Source organism: Stegodyphus dumicola, chromosome 2, assembly GCF_044657685.1.
Source record: "Stegodyphus dumicola isolate Sdum_Otavi_A_Nest chromosome 2, ASM4465768v1".
Classification (NCBI taxonomy): Eukaryota; Metazoa; Arthropoda; class Arachnida; order Araneae; family Eresidae; genus Stegodyphus; species Stegodyphus dumicola.
In genome coordinates, this window is record NC_140769.1 from 131485847 (window position 1) to 131512915 (window position 27069).

A 27069-nucleotide genomic window follows, 5' to 3' on the forward strand; every position below is an offset into this window, starting at 1 on the left:
TAATTTTTAACTATTAAAATTCAGGAAATATTAATTCGATATGGAGTTTGATCATATTTACTTCTTTGTACAGAGTACAGAAATTATTGTAAGTGCTATAAAATTTCGAGTGTCTTACTTCAACAAAGTTATGCATTTTCACTACTCTTCCTCTTAGACGGTTTTTCTTTTTGCCTGACATCTGTACGTACAGACGGAATAAAGGACTAATTTTTCCAAAACGAATTGTAAACTTTTATTTTGCATAACTCAAAAATGATTAGCTGTAGAACGTTGAAATTTTCTATATGGTAGTTCTAGTTGGTACAGATAGTTGTGCACCTCCCTTTTTTTGTTGTAGTTGGCCCACTGTCTTACCGGCTCAAAGAGCTCTGTCTTTTTATTCTTATATGTTACTAAATTGTTTATTTTTTGCTTTATTAATGATTGAATTATGTTGTTCTTATGTTTCGTTTAAGTTTTGTATGCCTTTAGTTAATATGCATGCAATAGTTGTAGAATTATCAACAATTTAAAATTTTTTAAGTGCTACTAAGCCTAACGTAGCCGTCATTTGTTTGCATTTGAAACTCTTGGTAGAATAGTGAATTAAGTCAGTTGGTGAACCAACTTTAGTGTCTTTTTGTCACTGGGATCAAGAGTTAATTTTCAGTTTCGTGCACCGAAAATTTTTTTTTCCTGTCCTGAACCGAATTAATTGTGTTTGGTAAAAACTGTAATTTTAATTGTCAAAATTATTTTTTAACTGTTTTAACCATATTTGGTGTTTTAGGTTTTCTGTATTTTACGATTTTTAAAAAAGATTTTTGGAACTTTGACACATTTTTGCCTTCCCCCGAAGTGGGAACTGAATTGATTGATAGAGAAATATATCTCTAATGAAATTCTAGGAAATAAGTTTAAATGAAATGCAGCAAAAATGTGAATAATTTAATTGGTCGTAAAAGGATGTCGTGTGGTGTCCACATCGGATTTTTTCAATTTCATAAACGTTCAGCGCTGTGTTGGATTGAATTCTACAGAAATGTCAATTCACAGGCTGATTATCCTCCTTGCACCATCCGCCTTGGATCGAAATGACACGTGTGGCTGGAACTTTAGGGTATGCTTTCCCTCTTCCCTTTCCGTTAACCTCTCGAGCGAGCTTTCATATTAACAGATTTTCAGTACCCTCATTTTATAAAACACTACCGACATGAAGATACTGACGATGCTACAAGTTCTGTGCCTTATCCAGGTTTCGAACACAAAACCATCAGCATGGAGGTTATCTTCCATTAACTGTCATATCGATTCTGTTTGAATTTCACGTATTATGATTATTTAATAAGTTTCTATTTTCCCTTTCTATCAGAAATCATGTCTACGTAAAAGGAATAGACATAAAAATATTTTACCTGTTGCCATTGTAATATTTGTTTAGGGTCACTGGATTCATTTGCAGTGCTATTATACATCTCTTTGTTTATTTTAGTACTGTAACTTACTTGTGTAGCCCAACAGCGGCCGAGCAGTAAGTCGTTGTACACTGTAGTTCGTTCCGAGATTCGAATCCCTATGTGTAACGTGTATACGAGCCAGTTTCCGCTAAAACGTCCTTCACGAAGGCATTCCTCCCCTTAGACAGATAGCCTTCAAGGCTTCGCCTTAATCTTATAAAACTAAAATAATAATAAATAAAAACTTACTAAAAATAATAATAAAAACTTACTTGTGTAAGCCTCGTGGTATACTTTGTGGAACACGAGACGTTAAAAACTATACTTAACAAAACAAAACAAAAAAAAGTTGGGGGGGGCTATCTGGAAAGGTAAAAAATACTTGTATAATAGCGATCATATAATAGTAAATGAAAAAGGAACAATTTTAATCGTTATTAGTAACATCTGATTTCAAAAAAAAAAAAAAAAAAAAAAAATTAATCGTTATTAGTAACATCGGATATCAAATCTTAAAGCGCCGTCTTGAAAAATATAAAATTCCTGTTTGTCTGTCAGCCCATAAGTTGTGTGGTAATATCGCAGAACAGTAGTAGTTTCAGCCGGGTTCCAATTCCGGAGAATAAGGTGGTTGTATGGGCGTTTCCGTGATTTACCTTCTGTGTAACGTAAATACGTGTCCATTCTTCATCACGTTATTCCTTTTCTTAGAAAAAAAAAATCTAGAGTGTTTATCAGAATAAAATAACCTAATATATTCCAGCTTCTCTCTTAATTAACTTAAGTGCGAGAAATGCCATTTTGCCATTTATCATGCAATAAAACATATAAAAAGTGCTACGCAGCGTCAAAAAATTATTAGTTTTCCAAAAAGTCCTTTCTAGTAATCTTAGGTATATAAATATATCTAATAACATATTAAAAATGCCAGAAAAGTTAAAAATTGTCAATTTTCCGAAGAAAATCCTTTCCTGTATTCTTTGCAAGTGATGGCTTAAGAATCTATTAATAAAACATATATTTATAGATAAAAGATAAATTTATTAAAAGCAAAATACCAGATGTGGACACCACATGACTTCCTAGCATGGTCCATTAAATTAATGACATTTTTTTGCTGCATTTCATGTTAACTTATTTCCTCGATTTCACTAGAGATATATTTCTCATTCAATTAATTCAGTTCTCATTTTGCAGCAAAGCAGAAATACATAAAAACTCATAACATCTTCATTAAAAAATGTTAAATACAAAAAAAGATAAAACACCAAATACAGTTAAAGAAATTACAATTAGAATTAGACTTTCTCCTCAAGAAAAAAAACAACTCGGCCAGCGAGCAAAAAGGCAGGTGCACAAAACTTAAAGTTTACTTTGTTCCCACTCGGCAAAAAGACACTGAAGATACAGAAAATGACTTACTTCACTAATACTGAGTTCAAATGTAATCAAATGGCTGCTCTTTAGGCTTAACTTGCCACTTTTAAATTGTTGATAATTCTACAACTATTGCTTGCAGGTTATTAATTAAATGCATAAAACCTTAACCGGGACATGAAAACCACGTAATTAAATCCCTTTTAGAGCACCAAATGTGCAGTTTATCAATATGTACAATAAGAAATCAAAAAATTAAGCTCACCGAACCACGTAACGGAGGGGTATATATATTTATGTACGATTGGTGCAGTCGATTGCAATGAAAAAGGGAGCTACAAGACTACATGTTATAGCAGTCCCATATATAAAATTTCAACGTTCTACGGCTACTCATTCTTCAGTTATGCGAGATACATACGTACAGACGTTAAAGAAAAATCTCTTCTGAATTCATTTTGCAATCTATTTTGGCCAAAACATTCCTCTGTTCTGTTTAAGCGGTTAGAATGGATGGTGATGGTTTTGAGATGGTCAAATGGTTTCCAGAGCGGTCAGAATGAATATTTTCGTTGAAATATTATGCCCGAAATTTTTCAAGATTACAATACTTCCTTTACTTCGTACTAGGAAGTAAAAATAAATCTTCCATCCCAGATTTTTCAATTCAATGAAATTATGTTATTAAAATCTAACTATTAGAGTCACTGCGAGAGTGAGCAAAAATGTCCGCCATTTTATTACCGTTATTTTTCAGTTTACAGACGTCAAGTTTTCTTTCTGAATTGAAAGAAATTCAGGAAAATATAAACTTATTACTTTATTTACGCAGTTCAAACAAACTGAAATGGGAATACTACTGTTCACTAAGTTTAATTTTAGGATAATGGAATAATGAAGCTCGTAGACTGTTACATAATAAAAGGTCTAGAATTAATGCAGCTTTAAAATGTCAAGTTATTTTCATTTAAGCCTGATTGCTTCCATATTCTTTGTATCTTGTCGTTATCTATAATACATATCTATGTCGTTATACATATCTATACCGTTTAATGCAGTAGTAAATTATTAGCTTAAATTTTTCCTCTCAAATTCAATTACTTAAATAATTAAATTTAATTACTTAAAATTTAATTGCTTTAAAAGCTGGTCCTTTTCAGATATTTTTCCTTGGAGTTTATACAAAACATAGATGAAAATAATAAATTCGTAACACTAGAAAAATAATAAACTAATAACTCGGTAACATTAAAGGCTTGCTGTATTAGAATTTATAAAGTTATTATTTACAACTTTGTGCCTGTTCCTGTGATAACACTTTTCAAAGCATCAATTTTATTTAAAAATAATTTTTAAATACCCACTGTCAAATTTTAAATCAATAGCTAATTTTAAATTATTTCTTTTTTACGTCTCCGAAATGTAAATCGTGTCAAAATATTGTTCTATTGAGATTGACGTGGCTACATGTGTATAGTTAAAGTTTGTAATAAAGTTGTCTCCAAACGTATTTAACGTTTTAAAAATGGGTAATAACGCATGTATTATTTTAATAATATCGATATCAAGCATTTTAAATATCGATAATGATGGGTTATTTTTTATCAATACGTACGTTCGCACTAAAAAATAAGTTATTAAATGAAAGAAATGTGTATGTAATGTAATATTTTGAAATAATGACATAGAAAATGCTGCTTGAAGGAGTTATTAAATAACAGGCAGACATGGACATTCACAAGTCTTCTTTATTTTGTACTGTTACGTTTCTCTTCTGACACCAGTTGTTACGTTATTTTCTTCCTTAACGTTCGTACGGGGTTCGTAGATTTGGAGTGAATAACGACGACACTTGATGAAGTATCGAAACGCACTTTATTTACCAATATTAATCAGGACAGCTCCAAAACACTTTCACAGTCGTCGAAGAGCTACAATAAACACGCTGGCACGATTAGCGACACAGCTTTCAGGCTATCACGGTGGAGAGAGCTTCACTGCAAAGCACCAGAGTACAGCTCCCGACTCTGCTTGGTAGTTCTTGGAATTCCACGTACTCTCGAGACTCTCCACGCTACACCTCGCGATGCACTCGACGACACACAGAGCACAGCTCCCGACTCTTCGGTTCAGCTTTCCCGGAGCTCAACACGCTCTCTCTACGATGCACTAACCGCGATACACTACGAGACTCTTTCGGTGCGCTCGACGACCCACTCGGCACTCGCTGCCCGGCTGTCAACTCGTTCGATTTCACAGGGATTGACTCGCTAGACGAGACACCAACTCGATACTATCTCTCTCGCCCTCTCGACGAGGAACACACACACTGACTGCGGACCAGCAGGGTTTATATAGCTTTCGGCTTGTGTTCGAGAACATTCTGAGCTAAACCGGTAAGAATTCGTTCCAGAAAGTTCTCCAGCCTTCCATGGCATATCGCCAATTTTCTCGCCAAATGTGGGAACCCTGCCTTCTCTTGCCATTTTACGGCAACCCTAAAAATGCTTTGCGGGGTAACAGTACGTAATCGGTTCAATAAAACATAAGAAAGCAATAAACAAACGCAGAGATTAGCACCCTGTATGTTCAACAGTTAGAAGCTACTTTCACATAGTTGGGGGAAAAAAGTTAAAGACGCGCACAAAATGTTGCCAGAAAGACACATGTGCGAGAACTAAGCCTAATAATAATAATAATAATAATAATAATAATAATAATAACTGCTGGATTAAGAATACTGAAGTTATGATTCCCTTTTGTTTCCATTGTCTGATTAAGATTTGGTTTGCAAGTTTTAATAGTATTGGCTGAAAGACTTGTATGTTAAGTTCTCAGGTTCAATGTTTCTCCTTACTTGCTTGGGGAACATTCAATGACCTGACTCGGAACAGGGAGCTTACTAAAGCTATGTTCAATCAATGTGGGAAGTAGACAAGATACACAGGAAGGGTATACGAAACCCTTTATTTTTCACGCTTTACAATGATTTCCGGACTTCGGAATACAGAGACCAACCACTTGTGGTCTGAACGTAAGAATATAAAAATATTAACTAAACTCTAACTAAACTAACTTTGGATTAATAAACGAGCGCCTACTTGAAGATTGGCCGTATATTAACAGAAAGGCCGTATGTAGTACAGAGAACTGTTAACACTACGATACGTTTAAAATTATCAAGAGGATTAAACCTCTGGCCTTGAAGGCAACCAGCAACCGAGTAAAACTGCCAAGGCAAGCGGCCTGCTTCTACTAACTCCTTCCTCTCTCTTGCTTGGCAAAAAGCCACAACTTAAGTACTTGGCGTTCGCAAGACCAATTTGCATAAATAAGTTAAAGCTTTTAATTCTGGCCGGAAGTAAAAAATAAGAAGTGATAGTAAAGATTTAAAATAAAATAAACGTTAGTAAAACTTAAGATCCTTACAAAGTAAGTAGTACATGCATTATGAGCGTTGTATAAAAATCATTGGACAGGAATTAGTTTTGAAATGACGTAGTAGAGAGAGATTTATTATCAGCATATAAGTATATTTAGAATAGAAAAGGGAAATAGCCAAATTAAATATAAGACTTGCAAATTAGAGTTTATCTTATGTATTCTTTATCGTACATGTACATATCTGTAATTTATTTATGCAACGAATATGATCACTTAACCATCACAATGGTTTTAAACTGTGATTCAGCAAAAAAATATTATCCCATAGATGACATATATAATTATTATATATTACTTAGTTTTTAGCTACTTTCCTGTCTCTCTTAATTTCAGCTTACAATTTCCTACCAGAATAAGTTTTTAGAACCGCGTTTAATACAAATAAGTAAGAGTAGTATTTAAGTCGAAGTTTCACTGGCTTCGCTGGAGAGTCAGAGTTTCTGACTAAAGCGCGTTCGCCTTTGGCCTACACTCTAACCTATTACTACGCTCTGCCGTATTTTAGGCCCTTGATAGCTTCGCCAATTTATTTGATATTTAGGGGCCATCTAGCTTCGGCTGTATCTTTTTAGTTAAGTTTGATTTCTTATTACTTTGTGTTCAAACTCAAGTGGAGGTTTTGCTGTACGCTCTGAGAAGGAGCCGAATGTAAGTTCTTACTTTGAGAAATAAAGGCTTCTTGAATTTTACGTTTTTGTTTCTGAACTAAAGAGATTATTCGCTAACCTGTTCACGAGGTTCCTACACATTTAGCTGTTAGATAAAAAGTTAGAATCCCACAATCAACATCAGACTTTAGTGACTATTTATTTATATCAGGATGCTCATTCAAAAGTTTTATTTATACGTAAATAAAACGTACACGTATACGTTCATTTATATGTAGATCATAATTAAGTGCTCTTGTGATACTTTTTATCATTTGAAATATTTAATGCTTTATCACTAGAACAAAATTTATAAAAGACAGGCTTTGTTCGTTCGTATTTATTTGGACTAATAAAAACAAATTAGCTTTTTTTGTAACTTTTTTATTATCATTGTTCAAAAAAGTCTTCCTCAGTGGTGAGATAAGCTTAAACGGTGTATATCATATTTCCGATCAGTTTCTATTCAGATACATGACACACAGTACTCTATTTCTCGAGAACATATCTGTTACATTTCCGGACAAATGATCGAATATATATTACTACCATTACAGATGAGGCAATATTCAATTAATCATAATTTCGATCTTAATCTTTTTGACTTGAACCGAAGCTTATCAGATAAAAACTCCCTACTCGTTAAGATTTCAACCCATTTTAAAAGCCCAGCATACATATCTCAGTGTCAGACTTATCCTTACAATAAATCATCAAACTTAAAAAAAGAGATTTCCTTTTGTAACGAGACAAGCTCACTAAATTAACTCTTACCGTTGCCCGTAGTAGGAGATAGGAGATGAAGTAGAATTTCGCATTTTTTAGATCGTAGTTAGATGTAAATGTAAGAGTGGTACTTATATGTATAATATCCCTAGCGGTAGAGCTAAAAGGTCTCCATAGTTCAAAACCTGATGCCCTTTTCCCTTGTTGCGGACAAGGAATTTCCGCGGGTCTCTGCATTGAAACGAATGATTAATGGTCTTCAAATTCGTGTCCTTGTGGTTGGGCCATCAATCATTCAATTTACGAGTAACAGGGATTTTTTTTTTTTTTCACTCTCCTTCGCTTCTTTTCTCGCGGTTCTCAAAAAAGTATCTTATACTTTAGAAGGGTTCTCGTTACGTATTCTCAATCAGCACACTAGTTCGTTTGGAAAGGATAGACAGACGTTTTCAATCCTTTTCCCACGAGTCAAAAGTTGAATTTACTGGGGCAAAAGTTGAATTTACTGGGGCGAAAATCTTTACAATTTCATCTAATTAAGGAGGGTTAAATTCTGTTGATGTAATTAAGCAGATTTGAAATTATTCTCTTTTAAGTAGGCATAAAGCATTTTGAATTAAGTAGAGTTCTTTTATGCTATGATTATTCTTATTAAAGTTATAAGATATTTCTCTCACCTTCTTAGCATGCCTTCGTGGTGTAATGGTCAGCAAATTCGCCGCGTATTCGAGAGGTCGAAATGACTTAATGCCTGTACAGTGACGCACGAAGTAAAACAAGTGGTGGATTATGATTCTCCACCACCAAGATTTGGCGATTGGGTCCCCTAATCCGCAGTCGCCCTTTAAAAGGAAAAGTATATAAGGCATTCTTACCATCTTCTGAGCATGCCTTCGGGGTGAAATGGTCAGCACACTCGGCGCGCATTCGAGAAGTCCGAGGCTCGAGTCCCGGCAAGGGCATTACCCATTTTTAATGTCTCCTGCTTTGAAATAATCTAATGCTTCTACAACGCTTTTAGTTATTTTTAGACATGGGACAAAATCTAAAAGTTTCTCGAATGTATAATGAGAAATACTGCGAGTACCTCACTGAGTTTGAGAATTCTGAGAATTAGAATAGATGCATTAGCTACCAAGATTTATCTTTAGTAAATATATTGCTATTTCCTTAAACTCGATACTACACATTAAGAACAAATATTCTAACCTCAAGCAGTTGTGTACTAATACACAAAGGCTGTTTGGCACATTTTTGTAGACGATTTTCACTGTATTTACAGAAATATATACTTAAAATATTTGTATTTTAAATGTTCCATTTGATAACCTTTATTCTTTGCTTTCTACGCCATAATTTTGAAGACAGTAAAGTTTTTTCAGTATTAAAAGAGGTATTTTATCCCATTCCTCTTGAAAAATTTTCCAAAGTCCAAGGAGGATTGTAGGTCGACTTTTGGGCAATTCGCTTTATAAAAGTCCAAAAGCCCAAGAAATCTGTGGATGGTACATTAGAAGATTTAGTAGAGATATGAGTGAAAGGTATGGGTGTTGATACCTGTTTCTTGTTCCATTTTTTCGAGGAAATTAATGTATTTTCACTTGTGGCTGCTTGCTTTATTTTGATGCAGTTCTGCTTGATTGATGGCATTGTGGGTTAAGAGAATTTATTTCATTCTTAAACATTGGATGTGAAATATATTCCTGATAATATGTGGAGTTGACCTTAACAGTTTTCTGCACCGTCTTTAATTTTATTTGTCGTTATATCGAAAACCAATAACAATCATAAATCCCTTTCTTTAGATTCTTTGAACCACGTTCTAATACTTCTTTTATTGTCTGTAACAAAAGAATTTGTTTTCATTATAGTCATATCCAAGAGTCATTTATTGTCACAACATTTCTCCATTTTTGTTTGAATAATTGTTTCTCATAGCGAATTTGCAACGCGTTCTGCGTTCGACGATATATCGTGGAGAAAAACGATGCGCATTAAATTTTTTTTCGCCTTTTTAAGATTCAGATCAGCATTAATCACTTTGTTTGCAGTTGATACTGACTATTTTAATGATTATTCAACTTGGCTTCGCAGATTTTCTCTTACCTTTGCAACACTTGAAACATTCCGGTTTTTCCTTTGATATGTATTTTGAACAGTTTTTCTGTTTGAAAATGAAGTCTGACGTTTGTTTCCTTTCTTATTGACAATATTATTTATCGTTGCTTTAGATACCGAAACATCATGGCTTTCACATCATTTTTAATAACTAAATACGAATAATTTTCTTCGGAAAGAGCACAAACATAGCCTTTCATCCATTGCTTCTTTAAAACCCTCCAAGCGGCAAGGCCGTATATATACGTCCTAGAATATTTTTTGTGATATCTGTAAGAACGTATACATACGTGCATATTAAAATATGTCAAACAAATTAAGGCAATATATCAAAAGATAACAAATCCAGGTATGAAATACCAAGAGAGTTTTTACATTAAAATTTAAAAAAAAAATTTGTTCGCATAGTAGTTTTGTTAAATTTGTGCTTTCTTAGTGAAAACCCTTACCGCTCAGAGGTTTAAAAGTGCCATTCTGCATGAAAACAAAAGTGTGAAGCAACAGAGGATAATATACACTTTGGAAAATATAGTTACAGTTAAAAACAAATTTTCTAAGCAGGCGAATTTTTTTTATAGCAAAGCGAAGTCATCTACAAAATGTGCGAACAGTCTCGGTATACGTAAATCCTAAATACATACAGCAGTCATTTATTGATTGCGACGGGTAATAATGATTAGAATCAGCACTAGATATATAATGATAGTAAAATCATTAACGTCATCAGTGCTGTCAAAATTACCGTGTATCCGATAAATTTAATTAATCAGATTTAATCTTCTCGTCAACACGTCGTATCATCTAAATTTAAAATTATGAATTCAGATATTTATTTGTGCTATCAATAAAACCGTTAGGAAATAAAATCACTTTTAGGCGAAACATCCATAATTTTCTCTTTTCTTATTGCCTTGCCCTTAAAAAAAACAGAATTTAATACTGAATTATATTTAAACGGGAACCTGTATTTAAAGATTGGAACAATAACCTAGACAATAAAAAATCTTTGTTATCCCATTACCCCTCCCCAAAAAAATTCTTAAAATTTTTAATTTTAGCGCATAACTTTTTTTAATTTCTAAAAATTTAAGAAGTAGAGACATTAGGTTGTTTTGAAGCAGGAAGATGTGAAAAATGAGCAATGCCCTCTCCGGGACTGGAACCTTGGACCTCTCGAAATACGTGCCAAGCGTGCTCACCATTACACCACGAAGGCATTGTAAGAAGGCGGGAGGAATGCCTTATACTTCCTTTTAAAGGGTGACTGGGAATTAGGAGACCCAATCACGAAATCCTGGGGGTGGAGAATCGTCATCCACCACCATTTTTTAGTTCGGGCGCCACTGTAGAGATACAGGATTTTTTTGAAGCAGGAGTTGTGAAAAATGAGCAATACCCTCGCCAGGCCTCTCGAATACGCGCCGAGTGTGCTGACCATTACACGACGAAGGCATGCTAGAAAGCGGGAGGTCTGTGGTTCGGGTACCGGCGAGGGCATTGCTTATTTTTCATGTACTCTCTGCTTCAAAAAATCTAATGTCTCTACAAAGAATTTGAAATGATAGTTTCATCAGTCATTACTTTCTTTTAAGAATTTCTGTTTGACAGGTTTATCGTAAAGCATTCCTTTTAGAATATCCCATATTTAAAGTCATAATGTCCATATTTTAAAGTCGGCTCGTTTATCCGAATCAAATGCATTTCGGATATCAATTGCTTTTCAGATAGTGCACCATCAGACATTTTTCATGAGAAATAAAAGTGTCTGTATATCATTTTCGATAGCAGTGTTGTTTTTGAATGCATATACAGTAAAATAAACTGTAAATTTTTTGTTTTAAGTTTGTGTAAGTTCCCCAGAGAAAATACTATGCATCTGCAATTACACAAAATATAGGCATTAATAGCAGGACTCAGTGGCAGTTCGGGACTTTTCTTTTCTAATATCTTGGATGACTAAAAAGTATCATTCTCCACATAATTTTAAATAATTCATTCAGGATGTACTGCAGAGTCCTTTATTATTGAAATCTCTGATGTTTCTATTTTGATAGCCATTGATTTTCTGAAAATTGGTATAGCTCTGTTTTAATTTAATTCCTAGATGACTATTTGAAATGAACTGCTTTCATATTTACTGATTCGAAGCTTAATTGACTTAACCGTTTCGATTCAGCGGGGTAAAGATTTCATAGGTCCCGATTTCGATGTTAGAAAGCACACAGCCCTTACAAAGTTTTTGGAGCGTTATGTGGCGATACTTTACCATGCAGCTATCATTTATTTCCTTTGGCTGTTACTGGTACTGCAGCAACACTGTGCTGTCCTATACTGGCGATGAAATTCCTTTAACGGTCATCAATATCCTTCAGTTATGGCTCCCAGTGTTCTTCGAGTGCCGCTCAACGAGGCAGTGGTTAGCGACCGAAGAGGTCCGGGTTCGAATCCTGAATAAAGCATATATATTGTACATGTATGGTGTCCACGGCACGGGAGAACTCTATATGATGAGCAGAAATTCTTCTAGTATGGTTTGGTTGTAGAGGAAGAAGGTGGGAGACCCTTGGACCGCTTCTGGGGTGCTCTTCCTGGTGGAACTGGCCGAAATCGCACTGTCACCTATATTTAGTGCTCAAGGCTGTCGCCAACTAAGAATGCAGTCTTGTACTTCTTGCCAACTATAAAATTCGTGAGCTCTTCCTGATTATGTCAGACAAGTGAGATTAGTAGCTTAAACAGTGTTCTTCTTTTTAATTTAATTTTCACCAGATACCCAAATTTATATGCTGCTTCAGAGCAGGGACGTGTAGACTGACAGCCAAGCGGCACCGGTAATGATTTATTTTGACTGAAAACAGTGCCCTTTTTGCTTTAGTTTTAGTTTTAAAATCTTATTTTTTTATCGCACCACGCAGGCGGGCTTGAATGACCATCAGTTTGTAGACCGCGCTGTCCCCATCGAGCCAATAACGTAAACGAATATCTGGAAAGTGAAAGCATTTCTCGCATGGAGTCGTCACAGTATTCTCCCGGCTTTAATTCCATTAAGCATATATTTTCTCCCTCCTTTCTGCATGCCTTCCTGGTGTAACAGTTAGCACACTCGGCGCGTATTCGAGAGGTCCATATTCGAGAAGTCTTTGGAATGTCCATAGGTGGGCTGTCTCTACGTATTTACCTCTTGCAATCAGTCTGAGATGGTTAAAAAGTCGTTTAATAGAGGAATAGTTGTTGCTTGCAGAGGCAGTGGTTGATCACCTTATTGAAATCTAGGGAAATTGCTGTAAAAGTCTTCGCCGGTCATATAACTTACAAGTTTTGTTTGTTTTCAACTCAAACTTTGTTAATGACCCAAATGCGACGTCATCATGTAATTAAAAAAATTAAGTGTTATTTTCATCTTTGTACATAATACTTAGTTTTCTTTGAGGCATAAATACATTTGATACCTACATGTGCTATATAATGTTGATCAAAGCTTTCGTGTTTCCTTTTTGTTGATTTTACTATCGCATGCTTGTAGAGTCATTAGGATTTTCAAAGTAGGTAACGCGAAAAATGAGTAATGTCCTCGCCGGGACTCGAAACTGGACCTCTCGAATACGCGCCGAGTGTGCTAACCGTTACACCACTAAGGCATGCAGAAAGAAGGGAGAAAATATATTGTTACGAAATGTACAGGTGCGGTGAGATGGCTTCCCCGTAAAGCAGTTTTAGGGTTGCCATAAAATAGCAAAAAAGGAGATTTGCCACATTTGGCGATAAATCGTCCATTTTGCGATAAAATTGGCGATATACCATGGACGGATGGAGAACCTTCTGAAACGAATTCTTACTGGTTTAGCCCAGAATGTTCTCGAACACAAGCCGAAAGCTATATAAACCCTGTTGGTCCGCAGTCAGTTAGTGTGTGTGCCTCGTCTAGAGTGCGAGTTAGTCAGTATTGAGTTGGTGTCTCGTCTAGCGATTCCCTGCGGAGTCGATCGAGTTGACAGCCGGGCAGCGAGTGCCGAGTGGGTCGTCGAGTGCACCGAAGGAGTCTGTTAGTGTATCGCGGTTAGTGCATCGTCGAGAGAACGTGCTAAGCTCCGCGAACGACTGAACTGAAGAATCGGGAGCTGTGCTCGTGTGTCGTCGAGTGCATCGCAAGTTGTAACGTGGAGATTCTCGAGAGTACGTGGAGTTCCGAGAAAGACCAAGCAGAGTCGGGAGCTGTACTCCGTAAAGCAGAGTCGGGTGCTTTGCAGGAAGTTGTCTCCACCGTGATAGCCTGATAACCTGAAGGCTGTGTCGCTGATCGTGTCAGCGTGTTTATAGTAGTTCATCGACGACTGTAAAACGTGTTTTGGGGCTGTCCTGACAATACTGGTATATAAAGTGTGTTTAGATACTTCATCAAGTGTCGTCGTTATTCACTCCAAATCTACAAACCCTGTACGAACGTGAAGGAAGGAAACGCAACAGCTGGTGGCAGAAGAAAAGAAAAGTGCAACAATATGCTTAACTTTTGAAACCAGTGTACTACAGAATTATAATACATATGGTGTGGCAAAGAAAGGTTTAACATAGTGCAGGATATTATTTCATACTTTGAATACAAAATTTTAATTACTAATATACAGTAGAAAAAATGTACTCAATATTCAACATAATGCAGCTACAGATAATGCAAAAGGAATATAATGCAATGATAATGAAATCCAGCGTGGTGCATAAAAATACTTCAGAAAGCTTCAAATACAATAATATGTTGCCACAAGTGAGAAGGTAGTGCTGGCGGTATTTGAGATAACAAAAGACCTAGTCTGCAGTTACTGACTATTGATGTCTATAGAAGAGTAAGCCATTACATCGCCGCTGTTGTGACAGTAGTTCGAAACACTTAAAGTGAGCTCATGATCTCAACCTTTCCGTCACGATTACAGATTGCTTGAAGGGGATCTTGAAGAGTTATTTTCAGAAATTATTTATGTCGCGTGGTCAGTTGCATGTTGACATTTTAGTAGATTTTCCTGGAGATTAGACTACAAAAGAACGCATCTAATGTCTTGTATTGTTACTAACGTCAATTGTATTTGTGCTGCTCCCTTCAGCTCACTGATTTCGGCCTTGTTGGTTGAGATGTCTTGTATTGTTACTAACGTCACTTGTATTTATGCTGCTTCCTTCAGCTGACTGATTTCGGCCTTGTAGGTTGAGGTGTCTTGTGTTATTACTAACGTGACTTATATTTGTGCTGTTCCCTTCAGCTGAACGATTTCGGCCTTCTAAGGTTGAGAATGTTCCTGCACATGCAGCATGAGTAACTTTAATTGCAGTTCCTCACATTATTTTGGAATCACTAAAAGTTCATACAACAGCGCCCTTGTTTGTTACGTGATATTTATCACAGGTGACACATTCAAGTGGTGCCTTGCATGAGTGATTGACATTGTCAAGTCTTTGACACTTTTAGCACTGGAGTACTTCTGAACGCATTAGAGCGTTGCTTTGTTGAACATGATACTCAGACACAGTGGGGGCTAAGTTCACCAAGGCTTTGCGAAGATGTGTAAACATTGATTCATGTCGTAAACGAAAAAATTGGCCTACGTAATTGCTGTTCCAATACTTTTTAAATAGCATATTTTTTTAACATTGTACTCTGATGTACCTACATTACCAAATGATACAATTTTTGTCTCATTTGAATCTATAAAAATGGTTTAAAACACCTGACTAAATAAGCAATAATCTTGGAAATAACAGTAAGAAATTCGGATAACTAAACTATCCAATATAACATTAGCACCTGACTCTAAATCGGGATAACTGGATTTCTATCGCAAATGTTTTTTTATATTTATTGAGAGTAACAATCAGAAGTATGCGTGTAGAAAAATTTACACTGGGCAGTTAATTTGGTTAGCTATCATTTGATGTAATTAATCAATTTATAGTTTACGTAGGAAAGCAATCAGCAGCTTGCGAACAAGAAAATTTAATTTGGGAGAAGCATATTTCTGTTATTACATTAGTTCCTTTTTTTACAGTATTAATTTTTCTTATAATTAAGTCAAATAATAATATAATTAACTAATTAACGGAATAATATGATTAACTTTTATTATTATAACCCTGAAGAAAAAGGAATGAGCATGAAATCGTAGAGCTCATTTTGTTATCATAATGTAATCAAGAGTTACAAAAATGTATTCATATTTTCTGCATCTTTTGTACTATAGTTCGTTTCCATGACTAGATGTTCGCATTTCTATTCGTTCTATAAACGATATAGCAAACAAATTTTCATTTTCGAGAACAGACAAACTCGTTCAGAAAAACCTGTCTCGTTATTTTCAAGTGCGCTGTAATTTTTAGTTTGAAGAAAACGCTGTATCACTTTTCAAATTGCTGCCAAAAATAATATCGCTTTGTATTACATTTAAAGAAATTAAATAATGAAGATTCTGCATAAATGTTCCCGCATTATGATAAAAGAACGGTACCTAGAGTCATCAAATTTTGAATAACGTAATCCTCCACCGAATATGGGCCAAATTTCGAACTCGTTTTATTGTCTATTTCATATCTTGTAAAACTTTAACGAATTTTTGATTAACAAACTCAACGATTTCAAAGTGAGCAATGGCAAAACTTTACGGGGGGAAATAACTTTTGTCTCCAGCGCGCGAGACTGTATCGGAAATTCTAAAGGTATGCTCTTTGTAAATTATTTTGTGATATCGTTGTCGAATTGATTTTATGGTTTAAGTTCGAAGAACATGGTATTTAATAAATAAAGGTAATACACAAAATGTTAAAATATGAATTTGTTTTTTGGAAACCCACAGCGGCAGTTTGCATAGAAGGGCTATTAATTTCATTTTGGCATTTTGCATTAGTTCACTATAAAGGTCTGAATCCCTTTTTAAACTGTTGGCACCAAATATTAGAGCCCTGCATTATATTTATTAAATAATAAAGAATTTGTATGAATGTATGTATGGTTCTCGCATTGTGAAAAAACAACAGTACCTAAAGACATCAATCAGATTTTGAATAACATGGTCGTCCATTCGAATATGGGTATCTAGAAGCTCAGATTTAGAATTTGTTTTATTATATATTTTCTATTTTTAAAATTTTTGCTTCGAATGACTTTATCGCTTTTTAAGTCCTGCTTGCATTCCCCCTGACAAAAACGCCCCTTTGGGCCTAATATAAAGTCTGAAAGATTTAAATTTTTTTTTCCCAAATTGAGTTTGTTATGCTCTTCCTACAACTGTTATATTAGTCGTTCAATGATCGTAGATTTATATTTTAGTATTATTTACTCGGATTTGGAAATAATCCAAATATATAATTTTACTGAAAATTCAACTGAATTGCTTTCACGTAATTATTTATTTCTTATTACAGAAATGTCCACCAAATTCTCCAGATTTAAGAGAGCTGCAGTGCTCCCAGTATAACAACCGTGTTGTTGCTGGCCGAAAAGTAACAACTTGGGCCCCTAGCAGTGGAGGTAAAGCATGTAAATTATCTTTTTAATATAATTCCCTTAAGGATAATACAATACTGCTTTTATTTTATGATAACTATTCCTTGATTTTGAAAATAATATTGATAAAAAATTTCATATTATTTATAAGTTGTATTAATTGTAAATTAATTCACAAATTATTATAAACACGAACATTTATAATGTTAAGGCTAAAATAAAAAGAGAATCAGAAAAAAGGAAATATTTTAATCAAAAATTAAATTTTGTATTTTGGGGACAATTTCTTCTATCTTACAGGGAAAAAAATGGGATCAAACAGAATAATTACAATATTAATTAATAATTAATAATAACATTTGATTACATTATATGTCATACTTCATAAGCTTCTGAACTTATTTTGGAAGTTAGTGCAATATATTTAACAAATAAAACACCTCTCTGTATCTCCCTTGCAATGATTTAACGAGAAGACTTTATTGTGACAGTCTGATATTTTTTTTTATGATGAGCAGATAGGAACAAACAAAGTTTTGAAATCTATTTTGGTAATTACTTTGTGGTAATTAATTTTCTTCTTCTGCATTTTTATTGCAATTGTTATGACTTTATACAATATAAGTCCCATTTCATAAGCTTCTGAACTTATTTTGGAACTTAGTGCAATATATTTGGGAGCACTTCTCTGTATCACCCTTGCAATTTTTTAACCAGAAGTCTTTATTGTGGCAGTCTGACATATTTTTCATGATGAGCAGATAGTAATAAACAAAGTTTTAAAATCTGTTTTGGTGATTACTTTATGGTAAATAATTTCTTCTTGTACATTTTTATTCCAATTGTTATGCCTTTAAATAAGAATAATTGCAATATCAGTCACATTTCATAAGCTTCTAAACTTATTGTGGAAGTTAGTACAATATACATTGCTCGACATTGAAAATGCAACACCAAGAAGGTGTGGTCAGAAAGCGATGAAATTTAGAAAAAAGACAGAGACAGCAAGCAGCAATAAGTCATCTTTATTTCAAAATGATAGTCAGAATACAGAGCGAGAACGGCGTCGGCTCAGTAGGATGTATAGGATCACCGCGGATAGCGATGCACGAAGAAATATGTCTAGGTATAGAGTCAATAAGAGTGCGGACAGTGTCCTGAGGGATGGCTCTCCATTCCCTTTCAACAATTTGCCACAGTTCGTCTTCTGAACGAGGCAGGGGCAGAGTCTGCAAACGGCGTCCAATCACATCCCACACATGTTCGATTGGTGATAGATCAGGAGAGTACGGTGGCCAGGGAAGCATCTGTATACCTTGCAGAGCATGTTGGCAGATGCGAGCAGTGTGTGGTCGGGCGTTATCCTGCTGAAAAATTGCATTATGCAGCCCCTGAAGGTAGGGGATTGCCACCGGCCGCAGTACATTATCCAAGTATCGTTGGGCCGTCATAGTGCCCTGAATACCAACTAGAGGTGACCTGGAATCGTAGGCAATAGCACCCCAAACCATTATGCCACGTTGTCGCGCGGTGGAGCGTTCCACAGTTATTGCCGGATTAGATCTGTCTCCACGTCGACGGCACACACGTATGCGGCGACTGTCACTGGATAAACAGAAGCGTGACTCATCTGAGAACACGACGTTTCGCCATTCTGTCATCCACATCGCTCGAGTCTGGCACCATTCTAAACGTTGGCGTCTATGCTGTGGGGTCAATGTCAATCTTCTTAAAGGACGCCGTGAGTGCAGGCCACGTTTAACCAATCGACGGGAAATGGTTCTGGTCGACATGGGAGCATCCAGGGTATCTTGCACATGCTGCAGAATCGCGGTACAAGTGACTTGCGGGACCGCCACAGCTTGTCGGCAGATTTGTCGATCCACGTGTGCTGACGTCACTCTGGCTGCACCCCTCCTTCTTCCCACATTTCCAACCATGTTCGCCATAGTCGATGCACCGTGCTCGCATCCATGTGGGTATATCAGCTGCGATTTGACGTAAAGACCAACCCGATCACCATACCCCTCGTAAAATCGTCTATCTGCTGGAAGTGCGTTCGTTGACGGCGGCCTGGCGGCATCTATGTATTTATGCATCTATATATGCATTTATGTGTTTAATTAGGTCAGTTGAATGAACGAACTTGTCGCAATGTCTGCACAATGATATCAAACGAATGTATTGCTGCCCCTGTTCGGCCATGTAAACTTTTTATTGGAGTTCAATATACACTGGGCCCGGACACTTTGGACGGGAGTTCACCCCGTTAGCATTTGGTCGGCATGACTGCTGACTGTACGGTCCAGGCGTTGTTACAGGGCGTCCTGTGTGAGGCTCGCGTGTGGCCCCTCAACCCGGACTCTAGATAAGGGAGGACGTGGCGCTATATCAATTGACCATCGTGGTAGAGGGATGGTGCCCACGCCCTACGTCACTTATCACTTGTTACACGTATCCTCCGGGATAGAAACCAACTTTTTTCGATAATTCGTCTGGCAGAAATAACGACACGAATATTGCCCATTCTGACGTTCCTTCCCTTATATCTTACTTCACGTGCGTCGGAAAGCTGCGCATGTCACATCATTCACATAACTCAGTGACGTGCGTCTACTCTAAAATTTGCATAAATTTCTGACCACTCCTTCTTGGTGTTGCATTTTCAATGTAGAGCAGTGTATTTAACAAATACATCTGTAATTCCTTGCAAATGTTTATCCTGCAGTCTTTACTGTGACTGTCTGATACATTTTTTTCATGATATGCAAGTAGTAACAAAGCTTGAAATTTGTTTTGGTAATTAGTTAATGGTAATTAATTTTCTTAATTATTTTTAATTAATTTCTTTTTTTTATATTGCTATATTCATACAGATAACTTCCAAAATTATTTAAATTTTTTTTACTTATTGTTAAAATCTTTTAAATGTCTTGAAATTGTAATTTCTAGATGATATAAATTTTAAAATATTTTTGTAAATTTTAATATATTTACATTCCAGTTTTGTATGAGATTATACTTCGTTTTACTCAAATATTTATATATTGATCAAATATATTACTTTGTAGGGTTTATATTTATTTTAACTAACATTTAGTTTAAGTTTAAACTATCTTTCCTGTCAAGCCTTACTTTCCCCTGGAATTGCCAATGCCAGAGTATGTAAATTTTAGTAGAACGCGCAAAGTATTCAAAATAGTCAGCGGAAGTATTCAGAGTTAAATAGAAGGGAAACGAGTTCGAAAGTGTGCTTTCTTGCATCACGAGCGTGGAGATGGCTAGTTAGAAATTGAAGAACCACGCGTTTCGGCCTGTGTGCTTGCCTCGGTAGATAGTTAAATCTTTCAGCGTAATATTCAGAAGTTTGCTGAATTGTCAGCGGTATCTTAGAACGCGGTTAGGTTAGTTACGTTTTAGAGAGCGTCGTAGGTAGTCACTTGTTACTATTCATTTTTAGTTTCTTATTTTTATTTTACCGCCGGGTCGGCGTAGTTTGTGAGCGTCAAGAGCACGCATCTGTAATTTATAAAGTTGAATAAAAAGGGATTTAAACCCTTCTCAAGACTTTGTTGTACTTTCCAGTTCATAGCAGTCACCACTATTGTTGCGTGCAGGTTGGAAGCGCGCAACATTACAACTTCTAGTAATGTAGCGTATGGTGCTATAATTTGATCTTAAGTGTATTTAGAAATAAAATGATCAGTTTAAAATTTAAGGCACTTTCTATTCCAAACTATTCAATTACTTTTGAAAGTTATTAAATTTTATTATAGATTTAACATTATCTTTGAATCAATTTCAATCATTTACAGAACTTTTATATGTTAATACATTATAAGTATGAATGTATAAGTTAATAATAAGTTCACATAATTATTTCATTTACTTTCTAATAAATAGAGGTGTTTAATAATAAGTTATGAATAAATTGAATTTAAACTTATGGATTTAGGAATGCAAAATGGAAATCAACGGAACTGTAAAAAAAAACCTTGGTAACAGTACTTACATGCAAATTTATGTTTACATCAATAGTTCATGTCATAAAAATGTAGGATCTAGCATGGCCATATTCTACCTGCTCAGCATGTGCTGCATAGAGATATCAATGTATGATGTAGAATTTAGATGAGAGATTAGATTTAGATGATAAGCTGTATAATTTAAGGGGTATCAGAAACCCCTATACCGACAATGTTAAATTGGCCATTTTCCATGTACCTTTTCTCAAAATCTGCTGTAGATACAAGCTTGAAATTTTTTTTGTAATTAAAGTATACCTATTTGATTATACTGAAATGAGCTTTTGAAGCATTTTGAATTTTAGAGTAAAAAAAATCACGTTTGGAGAAAAAGGCGTTTTTATGTAAAAATCCTCATTGATCCAAGCAGTAGATGACAAATTAAAACTAGATTTTTTTACAGTTCTAATTTTCATAGAGATTAAAGAATGGTATTTTTAGAAAGATAAAAGTGTAGAGAATTTGAAAATGCAAAAATCCGAAATCACAATTTTTTGAAGATTTTGGGGTTCCAACACCCCTTAAAGGAAAAGAAGTGTGCAGTGTCTGTGTCTTAACTTAAAAAAGAAGAAATCTTGCAGAAAAATTGATAAATGTTAAAAATTCTGTTTATGCTCTGCAAAATAAAATAAAATAAAAAAAATATAAAAAAAAGAGCTTGATTGCAGTAAAAATAAAAAGACTGTAAGGAAATCCACATTAAATGAAAAGACGCACAAAAACGGTTTTACTCTGCCAACCTAACTGTTCCATTTATAATTACAATAAAATATTCGTCATCAAGATTCATTGCCCTTTGAATGGCCTGTAAGCATCCCATGCAAAAGGTACCAATTTTTAAAGCTAAATAAATAATTTAAAAGGAATGTCAAATCATTTGCTGTAACAGAAAGGTAAACCTGAAAATTAAAGTAGAAGAAAACTGCAATGATAGAGAATACGAAACGAATTGATTCCTCAGCTAGAAAGAGCAAATGTCGAGCGGTCAGCACCATGGTATACTGTTAGTTCGACTTGAGTTCGAACGGGCTAGCTGCATGGTTGGTTTTCTTCATGTGTAACATGTTAACAGTCAATTTCCCTTAAAAAGTCTTCCATGAAGGTGTCTTTCCTCTCAGAAAGATGTGCCTCGTGTTACCATAAGCAAATAGCGTAGCTTAGCATAGATTTCAATGAAAAGTTTTTTTAAATAGACGGTCATGACAGTAAGCGGTGATATTAGCACGATTTGCGCCCAAAAGTAAGGCTTTTTTTAGCAGATATAAAGGTGTAGTAGTAATATGGGCAATCTTGCGAATTTAGTACGGTCATAACCTACTGCAGTGCCGTGAAAATTTGATATACCATGTATCGCATCTAATCAGTCTACGCTTTATGAACATGTGATGACGTTCAGGAAGTTAGACGCATTGTAGAGTCATTATCTGGAGAGGAAAAATGTGCAGTGCCTTCGCTGTGTCTCAAACCTGGACCTCTCGAATACGTACCGTGCTACCGTTACTCTGTGAAGGTATGCTGGAAGGAGGAAAGAAATTGCGTTCTTCCTTAAAGCGTAAGAGTAGATTTTCAACAGGATAATGTGAACAGTAGTTACATAGAAAAGCGATTCATTATGGACTAGACATCAAACGCCAAGATTTTAACATGATAAAAAAATTTTTAGGATATTATGTAAACTTTTATTTTAAATTTCGTTCTTTTGCAAAGAGGTTACAGGATACTAGAATAAATATCTAGTAAATGCATACAGAAGTAGCTAAGGATATGCTACATAGAATTTATTTATTTATTCAGAATGGATATCTAAGTAATTTAAAACTGATTTTAATTGCTTTTAATCAGAAATCGAATGGTTTTTAATCTGAATAGACGATATTATACGTAAAGAAAAAAGGTTATGCAGAGACTGTTCCCATTCTTTTAGATAATTTTCATTGTATTTCCAGAAATATTTTACCTAAAATATTTGTGTTTTAAATGCTCTGTTTGATAATTCTTAATCTTTACTATCTTTCTACACCTTAATTTCCAAGGCAATACACCCTTTAATAGTATCGGATTTTATTTCGTTCCTCTTGAACAGCATTTCAAGTCGTTTAGACAATCCACTTTTTAAAAGAGCAAAAGCGCCAAATTCAATGGGGAATACATCAGGAGAATTTAGAAGGGATATGAGTGAAACTTATGTCCTTGATACCCGTTTCTTGTTCCATTTTTCCAGAAAATTAACACTGGATTTTGACGTGTGGCTTCCTGTTTTGCCTTGATGCAGTTCTACTAATTGATGCATTGTGAGTAAAGAGAAGGTATTTTATTTTCGAAAACTAGGTATTAAATATTTTCCTGATAATATGTGGAGTTGATCTTAACATTTTTATTCACTCTTTTATTTTTGGTTTGCAGTTGCATGAAAAACAAGCAACACTCATAAATCCCTTTCAAAAATGTTTTGTAGATTCTTTGAACCCTGTTTTCAGATTTGTTTTCTCTTTGATGATAATAAATGGATCTCTTTTTAATGCAGTCATTTAAATACACCCAAGATTAATCAATTGTGACAGCATTTTTCCATTTTTGCGTGAATAAATGTTTTTCATAAAGAATTCTGCAGCGCTTTCTGCGTTCGGTGATAAGCCGTGGCGAAAGTTGAGGCATATTGCGCTTTTCTTCTTTTTAAGACTCAACTCATCATTAATAACTTTGTTTATAGTTGACACTGAGCATTTTAATGATTTCGCAGTTGTGCTTTGACTTAGCGGATTTTCTTTTATGATTAATGATCTTACCTTTGCAACATTGGAAACATTCCGTTTATTATTTGGATGTGTATTTGGAATAAGATTTTCATTTGAAGCCAAACTTTGATTCTGTTTTCCTTTCTTTTTAACAATAATTACCTATGGTAGTTTTAGATACAATCAAAAGTCTTTAATCCGGAAGTCCATAATCCGGAATGCGTTTACGCATGCGCATAATACGTTTATGCATGCGCGTTTAATGTATAACGGACGGAATAAGCTAAGCTAAAATTTTCTAATTATCTATTTCAGTTAATGTTGTAGATTGCGTTTTTCCTTAATCTTCGAATTGGATCCGGCTTATTATTTTTTGCAGACTGTTAGACTGTTAGAGCAATTTTATAAAAACTAAGCTTGAGCTTACGATTATGTCAAAAAGAGTTTCCAATTCTGGAGCTGCCAAAGGATCTGCAAAGCGAAAGCATGTTTCGATGTCCATTAAACAAAAAGTGGAATTACTACAAAAAAAAAAAAAAAAAAAAAAAAAATAGATAAAGGCATGAAGAAAGTGACAAAAAGGTGATTTGTTTCTCTAACCATTCCGAAATCTGTTTATCAATTTCACGCTGCTCTGCGGGGGGGGGGACGTCGCGGCGCGCAATGAACTGGAAGTTGATCTCTCAGCACTATCCTCATCTTCAGGGCAGATGCTTTTATTTTATTCGCCTTATAATTCCTCACTAAATGTAGTGTTTCATCTCGATGTACTCCGATATAATTTAAACCAATTTCCTCATCATTATAAATATCACGAATACACATCAAATAGTTTTCTGGTTGCAATTTTCTAATTTAGACTATGAGTAATGTATGCTTTACGCATGCGCGCGTTGAAAGAAATGTTTAATAAAGTAAACAAATAAATATTAAGCTTTTTTTTTGGAAATTTTGATACCCTTTATATCATAATTGCACTTTATTTCATAAATTACGGTTTCATATTTTTACTTTTATAATTTCTGCATGCTATCTTACCAAATTTAAACTGATGATCTATAATCCAGAAAAACCGATAATCGAAATCGCCGAATCCCGACGAGTCTAAATTAAAGACTTTTGACTGTATAAAAAAATCTTGGTTTTCACAGCGTTTTTTAATAACTAGATACAAATAATTTTCTTAGGCAAGAGCACAAACATGGAATTACATCCATTACTTCTTCCAAAGCGCCATTTTTTGTGAAAAACTGTCAAGTAGCAGATAATAATTTGTATTTTCAAACATATAGTTGAAGTTAAAAAAATTTTCCAACCAGGCGATTTTTTATGGCAAAGCAAAATCGTCTAAAAAATGTTTGAACAGCCATCGTTATTATCATTTCTAAGTAGCCAATTGTGATGAAGCTTTGTATTTAAGCTCATAATTAAAGCGGACGTTAAGCAAATAATGTTTTTACTTGCTTGGCTGTAAACTCTTAATTAAATTCGAAGCTATTTATATGACCGTTAATTTTATCTCATAAAAATATTTTGTAAAAAACTTTGTTCTTTTTCAGGTTGTATATTGTTATATATTCAAGATATATCATCTCTAAAACATTTTACTAAAGTATTTTTAATTTTTGTATTTAGTTAAATATATTTACTGTTAAGAATTTCATTTTAGTGATATTTTTATTCTACTGGTTAAATGCAAAAGTTGCTATTTTGTTTTATGCTGACACTGAAATTTGGCATCCTTTCAGTACAGATATTAGAAGTCCGAAATTACTTTGGAAAAGAAAAACTAAGAAAATCTAATTCCTTATGATTGCGGATGTCTTGAATCACTACCTAAAAATACTAACTAATTTTCTCTGATATTATTAAATGTATATATATATATATATATATATATACACACCCACATATCCTGTTTATGATATCATGATTCTTTTTGAAAAAAACTCAAACGGAGAAAGATTTCATAAATTGTAATTGCAGCGCTGTGACTGCCTATTAAGCAATCTCGATTGCAAATTGAATATTGTGTATACTTTAATGTATTAAATGTGGAGGGGCAACGGAATGTTTTCCTTGATCTTATCTTCTTTTCACCAGGTCCTAACCCGTGCGAACTGCGCTGCGAGGCCAAGAAGGAGAAGCTGGTGTATGGCTTCGGAAAGGTGTCCGATGGCACCCCTTGCCCCCTCGGAGTATGTCTGGACGGCAGGTGTTTGGTAGGTAGGCCACAATCTTCTTCGTGTTGATTAAATTCTTTTGGCCTTGCTGTTATTGTCGAGTTCAGAAGATCAGGAGGGCTGCCGGATAAATTTGAAAAATGTTCGTCTCGCCAATAGCACTTAAGCGTGTTAGGTGTATGTATGTGAGGGTGTAAGGAAGGAGATGGAATTAGTAATATAAAATTTGAAGTTGTTTGCATGCCATAAAGCAATTTCAATTTTTCATGGTAACAAACAGCTTGAAGTGAATTAGTAATTAATTCAAATTGTTTTTAATGAATAATGCCGAAACTGTAAAGGCATGTATGTATATATATCAATTGCAATTTTTCATAATAGCAAATGAATTTAAAAAAACTATTATATATATATATATTTAAATTTTTACTAAAGTTTCTTTCAGAAGTATTGCAAACTTTACATCAGAATTGAACATTTGAAAATTTATTATTATCATATTGTAAAAATTCTAATGATTCTAAAACTTGGCAGTCGAGGCGATTTTAATTCCATTTTTATTTCTAATTGACATTATGTGGCCACAGATCACTTGGCACCCTAGTCGTGCCTGTTCAAGAACATTTACATTATTGATATTATTTCAATAGGAAGCAGCGTAGGTAAATTGCGTCCAAGCACAGCACAGACAGAAGGTGAAGTGCGTAGTTATGAAAGATGGAAGCACGCGAAGAGAAAAAGTTTTGGTTTACAATGGTAGTTTCAGTTCTCAATTATTTCGTCATCAGAACTGCGCAGGCCATACAATGATCTAGAAATGACGCAATCCAGAGAAATTATTGCGTTTTTAGAATAGAGAGGAAGAATTAATGCTTTACCGTTAGTTTAAATT

General features: G+C 34.8%; 1 protein-coding gene across 1 annotated transcript in view; it reads left to right on the plus strand.

Moving 5' to 3' along the window:
- Window positions 1-27069, plus strand: part of LOC118184952 (uncharacterized) — a 721540-nt gene that overhangs the window by 603500 nt on the left and 90971 nt on the right. The window contains exons 7-8 of the mRNA XM_085811107.1: window positions 17153-17258; window positions 26098-26216. Coding sequence (XP_085667233.1) covers window positions 17153-17258; window positions 26098-26216 — 225 coding nt within the window. The remainder of the gene's footprint in view (window positions 1-17152; window positions 17259-26097; window positions 26217-27069) is intronic.